Raw genomic sequence first — 7,708 nt, 5'->3', positions numbered from 1 at the left:
AACTTCTCCGTTAACGGGAGACCTTGTCATCGCGGTTTATCCAGATCAGAACAAGCTACGATTTGATTTACCCGAACCTTTTGTCACTCAATACAAAGTCGACCTTCATCCACTAGTTCAAAAACTACAAGAATTAAAGCAAAACACCGCACTCTTTGCCGTTGCAGCTTCCAGCCTATCGTTTCTTCGAAACAAAAGTGGTGACACGCGACTTCTTGATACCAGTGAGCACGTCGCACGCGAGTATGAAGACGGCATTAAGCGACTCTTTATTCAACACATTCAAGACGTGACGGCCCAGCTTCTCACACTTGGCGACACGCCACTCCAAGCGACGAACTCAACACGACCGAGTGCAATCAACTCTAAAAACCAGTCGCCAAACGTGTCTCGGACGCCTTTTATACGGTCAAAAACCATGACGTCAATGCCACGTCCGCGAGATGTATTCACATCGCCCTCAGTCTTGATTCAGCACAACCAACACGATAATCCAAATCCTCTCTCCCGACCACACCGTAGCTCAACGCTAAGCTCTTGCACACAAACGCGAACTACACAAGAGAAAGCTCCTGGCACGTACGTGATCGATGCGCTTCATCTACGTCAAATCCTGAAACAAACTGGAGTCAATCTCCGATTCCTTCCAATAATCTTTCAATTTCTAAACCCCTTGAATCAACGAGGCGTTCAAATCCTGGTTGCTAGTGAAATCATTGCACGTATTGCAAAGCATTTGTTACAATACCAAATGCTTCAAGACACTCGAAAGACCGCTACTAGCGGGAAAGCGCGGAAAACTCGACTCATTCAATTCCTGAACGCAATCATGCATGGGCTTTTTCATCAAAAGCCTTCTTTCCAATCTTGCAACATGCAAGCATGTACTGGAGACCAATTCTGGAACGTCGATGGTCCAGTGTTCTATTCCCTTGGAACATTTGCCTCTTCGTTTGCTTTAAACGTGAAGCTTGAGAACGACGTACTGCAGTCCATCGACACGTGTCTTGATCAATACCGACAAGTGTTACAAAGAAACCCATCGGTCCTGTTTCATCGTCTTCTTTCCATCTTTCAAGCGCGTTTACAACGATCACAAGTGTCAAAAATTCACCAACATCGCTTCGATTCCGCACCAATCTTGCAACAAGAAGTGGACCTTATATTCTTAAATGAAACACACGACCCCAAGCTCGCTATTCAGCGTCATTCCGACATCCTAGCGAGTCAATTGCAGTTTTTCCGTATCCAATATGACAAACTCAAGTCCGCTATGATTTCTAACGATACGCTAGTACGTGAAACGCACCAACCTTCCTGGATGGAGTATTATCAAGCTCTGTCACATCGTTTTCAACAACGATTAACATCTCCTCACGTCACAAAATTAGAAAACGCTATACGTTCGTGGCAGGACCATACTATTGTACAACCTCAACTAAATCTCGCGTTCGGTGCCACTACAGCGCTATCAAGCAACCCAATACAAACTACCAACTTGTCCACGCGTATCCACTCCCATTGCAACGCAGCAATCAATCACATGGCTTCAAGTCAAGCGTTCCTTCCAATAACTTACAAGCTCGCTGTCGACTGTCTCGACTTTGTCAGTACCTACGATAACCTTTTCAAAGCTATTAAAGATTCCAACGAGTTTCAAGAATGGCTACGATTCGTTGTTTATCGACCCGCACATGCATTTCAAGTCATGCAAACGATGTCATCTCATCCTATATCGTCCCTCTTCTACTGGAAAAAGAACACCGAGCAATTAAACGCGATTGTCATGTCCGCACGACAATTTCAACGCGAGGAATGTCGCGAATTATGGAGATCTATCAGGTCCAGTGTCTACGTGTACTGTCAACGAATTCATGGCAACACTCTAAACTTAAAACAACCAAGTACTTATCAAGACCATACACTTGGACTCACGCTAATATGGAGCCAATTGAAAGACTTACCTTACCATCAAGACCCTCACGTCCGCACCAATGTCTCTCCGAATACACTACAGTCTCTACACATGCTCTCGTTCCCATTCCTACACTGTCAAGTGGTTCAAATCGCGTGTGGCTATGATTACACCGCTCTTGTCACGGAAAATCGAGGCTTATATACTTTTGGACGTGGCAAATTGGGTCGTTTAGACCATGGTAATGAAGACGATTGTCTTACTCCTCAGTTCGTTGCATTCTTTACGAAACTCTTGGCTTTAAAGACCCACGAAAGCGTGCAAAGTGTCGCATGTGGTCAAGAACATACCCTACTCGTGACGCAAAGAAGTAGTTTGTATGGCTTTGCATCGACAACATTTAAACGCTCTAAAGTAAGCGAGACAACAAGGTATTTCTTGTTAACTCGAGTGAATGGATTGGAGATTACTGCAGTGGCTTGTGGACGGAAAGATACAATGGCATTGACAATGCAAGGACGAGTTTATGCAGTCAGCGAAAGACGTTTAGGCACTGGTTTTGAGACGAATGAAGATACATTTGTGCTGGTTCAAGGCTTTCAAGTGTACAAAATTGTCGCAGTGGATGCAGAAGAATATTATTCGTGTGCGTTAAGTGTCAATGAAGACGTTTATACGTGGGGCGTTGGGATTTTTAAAGCCTTGGAGTATAAGAATCGAGAAAAGTGTCGACAGCCGACGCTTGTAAAGGGTCCTTGGAATGGCAAAATTGGACATGTAGCCATTGTCGTGACTTTAAGTCCTTGTGAAGGGTACTCTACGTTGGTGGCTACAAGTAACGGGTTATTGTACGGATGGGGAGATGCGGCTATTGGACAATTGGGATCTGACGTCCTGACAGTACAGGATTTGGTCGTACAACAGATGTCGATACCTACAAAAGAAATGTTGCGTGTGACGTGTGATGCGTACACTTCCGTTGTTTCTACGACGGAAGGTCATGCGTTTGTGTGGGGCTCTTCAGCAGCAGGAGAAGGAGCTCTGTTGAATCGCGACGATGCAGTTCATCGAAACGTTGACTAATTGGATGAGGTTAATCATGGTCAAGTGGCTTGAGGTACTACAAGGTCTTCGTACTTTTTTTTAAGATTGGTTTTCACGTGCAACAATTTTGTCGTACAGGAGAGCCATGACGCAAAAGCTTGTAAAATGGAAGAGATGATTTCAAAATAAATTTCCAAGAATAGAAAAAAAACATGTGCTAGATAATTAAGATTTTAAAGAGTAGCATAATGTCGCGTTCTTTGCAAAGAAGCTGCACAGAATCTACTAAAGTTCTCGTCTCAGGTCTTGGCGAGTGCATGGCAACTTCGTAATGAATAGTTGACATCAGGCAAATTCTAAAAAAGACGAGCCGAGTGGGCATTAACACAGAAATCAATACCTCTGGGCAGAATACTTCTTAAGTAAATTTGATACTGATGAAATTAAAAATGTATCAGGAAGAGTTTGCGATAAGACATCACGACAATTTGGAAGATATTACGACGATGTTGTTAATGAAATTTATACCAGAAACATATTTTGTTGTAGGTGCATTTGCTTATAAGGAGACTCCTAGCATGGAAAGACACATGTGGGGTTGCGAAAGCTGCAGGTGTTTTGGTGTAAAATGCCGTTTTACGGAGAGGTTCAAAGGGACAGTTTGCTGAATGTTGCCAAATGCAGTGCCCCAGTGCCAGTGAGTCCAACGCAGGCATTTAAAAAAATCGTTACATCGATTATTGTATATTGGCCCAAGCTAAACTGTTAAAGTAATGAATGGTCTGCTTCTGCAACGGATTCGTTGGCAATTACGCTTGAAGAAAAATGCGAAATCACCATTAAAATTACAGGCCCTGAGCTTATTTCAATATGGGAGTTCAGAAATTCACAATTAGGTACATACTGGTGATCTCACTGCAACAGCTCGCAAACGACAAACCCGCAGCGCTATTTATATACTGAGTTCAGTAAGACACGTTCAGCTTGTCCGTGCTTTGTCCGCCGCGTTGTCGTCTGCGCCAAAAAAATCTGTTTTACGACTTGCAAATATTGCCAGCTTAAGAATTGTTCCCATGGATTGCGGGAGGTTTTTCAAAACATTTTAAGTTAAATCGAGATAGGCCATAAAAACCACGTGGTGTATGTATGCAACAACGATGTCCCACTCTTTACGTTATGCCAATTCTACATGTAAGAAAAAATCCCTCAAGGCGAAAAAAGGTAGTCTCTATGCAGCATGTAATGGCAAATTAATTGGGTCAGAGTAAGCTAACTTCCTACCAGATTGTTCCCTTTCTGAACCTTAACATCTTAATTGTAGTATAGGCGAGTCGCCGCGTGAAGAAGCAAGGGGCAAAAGAGTCCATGTGCACTTTAACCGGGGCAATCGATTTGCATTTTTAATCAAGACTCGAGCCCACTACCTCCTAAATAAATTCGTTTTTTCGAAGTCCTCGACTCCCAACTCGCGCTTGTCAATTTTAATTTAGTCGCTTCCCTTTTTCAATACGTAGTCATGGAAAATGGACCGAACGACTACACAACAATGCGCTCGACGCGAGACAGTGATTTAAGTGCGCTTACAATGCACACGGACGAAAAAAATGATTTGGTTGAAAAGCAAAAGAAGCGTCGGCTTACGATTATTCTCATTGGTCTTGCTCTCCTTGGTGTGATCGTTGTAAGCGTCCTCATTAGTATTTCCGTCAATGGAAGCTCCTCGGTTCACACGGAATCCGCTCAGGTAAGACATCGTGTGTAATGTATAGAATACACTAGGTGATGAACGATCGATTGCGTTTTGATAGGAAAGCAAAGCACCTCTTTTATCGAGTGACGATGCAAATGACTTGACTCAATCGAGCAGCCCAATTCAAATTGACCCGGATCCAATCAATCCTGGTCAGGTCAATCTGAAAAGGTTAAAGGACGACAGTACGTCGACTATTGACCAATATAAAAGCCCAAGTTCTCTTTCTTTAAATTCGTACAACACGTCTGGATCTCTATCGGATGCCAGTGATGCATCTTTGAATCAAGACGACATATCAAGTACGTTTTGTGCCCCATTTCGTTGCATGTATGTCGACTCTTAACTTTTGTATCATACGTAGCTTGGAAACCAGAAGGTAACGATACTTCACCAATCTCGACACCCTTTTCAACCGTACCACCGGCTCAAGATCCGACTCAAAGCGCCTCAGGGAAAGCTCTTTCGTACAGTCTTGTGGATTTCGACTGGACAGATCCGTCCAAGTGGGAGTACGCAAGTGGGGCGTCCGTATCGACGTCAATGGTCACACCTCGCGGCATTATACTCACACCTGACAATAGTGCTGAACCCATTCGAACAAAAGAAGGATGGCGTGGCGAAAAAGTCGTGTATATCGAATGGGACCGCTCGAGTACGAGCGATACGAACATTTGGATGCTCAATACGAAACTTCAGGATCAATTTGGCAAGAACAATGGTTGGCCCTATTGGGGCGAATTGGACTTGTTTGAAATGTTTACACAAGATGCCCGTTCGATCCCTTCGTTTGACTATAGTGGCTTTCGTGAATTTTCCGACGTCTCGAGTTATGGCCAATTGACACTGCATATGGGTCCAGCTCAAGAAAATGGGAGTCCCTGCTTTTGTCCTTCGAGTCACACGAAAAGCTTGTGGTACCGCGATACGCCTTCCATGACATCGGGCTGTACGGCGCAGTTCTCAAATGATCCGTCAAACTCAATTGCAGCAGTCTGGGGGTCGGATAGCACGGGAAAATACCTTCAATTAATTCAAAATCCAACGATTACAACGGGGGAAAAGCTTAATGGGGTTGATACGTTCGATGTGACTCCTGGTAGTGGCGCCGTCACGTCGAAAATCTATAATAATGCCGAACTCTTTTGGGGAGTCGAGGCCACGGCAGCATGTGCCCAAGCTGGTGGCCATAACGCGAATACTGGATTTCCGTTTTTTGAAAGCTTTCGTTTAGTTTTGGAAGAGCAGAAAAAAGGAGATTCGAGCGCTTCGTTTACTGTGAAGAAGATTCAGATTTTTACGAAAAACAATGCGTAGAGAACGTTTTTTTCGCTTGACTATAGAAGGCATTGGTTCGTAGCATCGCTACAATGCAATTTAATACTATTGCTATTCACTGCTTACTTCGAAGAGGCAAGCGGATTGTTCGTGAAATAAAATATTATTCAACTTGAAAGCTTGCAATTTGTGGTAAATGCGAATTAATAACATGCATGGATCTTAATATACTAGCTCAACCACGAATGCTATAGTGTTGTGAAGGCCTTACTTAACACGTCTACGTATTAATAAGAAACAGTAGCTTTATGGTTCTGCTGTATGGAGGAAGCAGAGTTCTTCGCGTACAACAAAATTAAGGCACGTTGTTTATTAATGATGCGTTGCTTGGAGTCAAGAGCGAAAAACAGCGGCACTCGACTTTGTCTACGTTGTCTTCAATTAATTTATTGATTGTCGGGTTTCCGGATACAGTGATGCTTAAGCCATAATTATTTATTGGTGAAGCGGTCCAACTATTGGTGGAAACGAAGTGCCTGCTTTTACGACATACCAAATTTATGCATTTTTACTTTAGTATTTGGACGCTTTTGCAATTTTCATACTATTATCTTAGGGTAAGGGCACGACACTCATTAAGTTCCTTACTAAAAGGCACCAAGTGCACGAATCTGCTCCAGGCGGAGCATTTCACGACACTTTTCGCTTCGACCAGTGCTAGGAAATCTGCGCGGTCGTACAGCTTCTTCATTCGAGTCTGCATGTAAAAAAATTGTGCTGTTGTACGTGCCTCGAGCCGAGCTTACTACTCTGTGTCGTGTCATGATCGCAACTCCAGCATCCACGTTTTGCAAGCATGAGATAGCTGCCAGAAAAATAGGTTGTAAAGTGTATTAAACGGCCAAGATAAATTGAAACGGCACGATGATATAAATTATTAACAATCGAGACAATTACACTAATAAAACTTGAGACTATTGCATGCCCGGAATGACATCCAAGGTATTGGCACTCAAGCTGGACGCGACGCGTGCCGATTAGACAATGTTAAGAACGCTTCTTGAGAGGCCACAAGCAATGTTCATTTGACAGCTAGAATCTTATGTACATTACTCCGTGAATAAGCGATCGCCATTAACGCCACCTCAAGCTACAAGCTCACTCAATGCTCTGACGACGTCGTTGTCGGTGTTTTGTAAGGCTTACCATACTTTCGCTTATTCGCGTGACAATCGTGTCGCGTGGCCGCATGAGCTCAATAGTTTATTTCTTCTTAGTGCAGCGCCGGCAAAAGATGGTACTTTGGGGCTTGTTATTCTCGACACATTCGTCGCTAACGCGTGAGGTGCACTTGTCTTTTCGGTGAAACAATTTGCGCATTTGTTTAGGTTCGTGGCACGAAGTACGTTAAGGAATTGGAGTCTTTGGAAGATAATATCGAGAATTTGCCGTTTCGATTATGGTACCACGGAGGCAACAATGAAAACGCAGATGCTATTTGCATGAGAATGGCCGTAATCGAGAGTCTCTGTAATAGGCCTTCTTTACCCAATACCGCTAGAGAAGCACATGCCTTTCTTTGCTTGCCGTACCCCGTGCGCAATCGTCAGCGAATCATATGCACGGCAGACGATCCAGGGGTTACAATAACGGCAATCCTCTACGCCACGAAAAAAGAATTGTGCCATCATAGCGGATCATATTCCTTAGAAGATTCGTAG

The 7,708-nt window shown here is 43.6% G+C and overlaps 2 protein-coding genes across 2 annotated transcripts; both read left to right on the top strand.

Moving 5' to 3' along the window:
- Positions 1–4,475: 4,475 nt before the first annotated feature.
- On the top strand, positions 4,476–6,026 carry CCR75_000828 (uncharacterized protein; the record flags this gene model as incomplete). The annotated part of the gene is made up of 3 exons (XM_067958934.1): positions 4,476–4,703; positions 4,768–5,011; positions 5,074–6,026. The coding sequence occupies 3 exons, from the start codon at positions 4,476–4,478 to the stop codon at positions 6,024–6,026; spliced, it is 1,425 nt and encodes a 474-aa protein (XP_067819466.1).
- A 1,255-nt stretch (positions 6,027–7,281) lies between these two features.
- CCR75_000829 (uncharacterized protein) lies at positions 7,282–7,708 on the top strand (the record flags this gene model as incomplete). The annotated part of the gene is made up of 2 exons (XM_067958935.1): positions 7,282–7,332; positions 7,376–7,708. The coding sequence occupies 2 exons, from the start codon at positions 7,282–7,284 to the stop codon at positions 7,706–7,708; spliced, it is 384 nt and encodes a 127-aa protein (XP_067819465.1).

The sequence above is a fragment of the Bremia lactucae genome, linkage group LG9 (genome assembly GCF_004359215.1).
Source record: "Bremia lactucae strain SF5 linkage group LG9, whole genome shotgun sequence".
Lineage (NCBI taxonomy): Eukaryota > Oomycota > Peronosporomycetes > Peronosporales > Peronosporaceae > Bremia > Bremia lactucae.
Note: the sequence above shows the minus strand (reverse complement) of the source record. Positions and strands in the feature narration are given on the sequence as shown.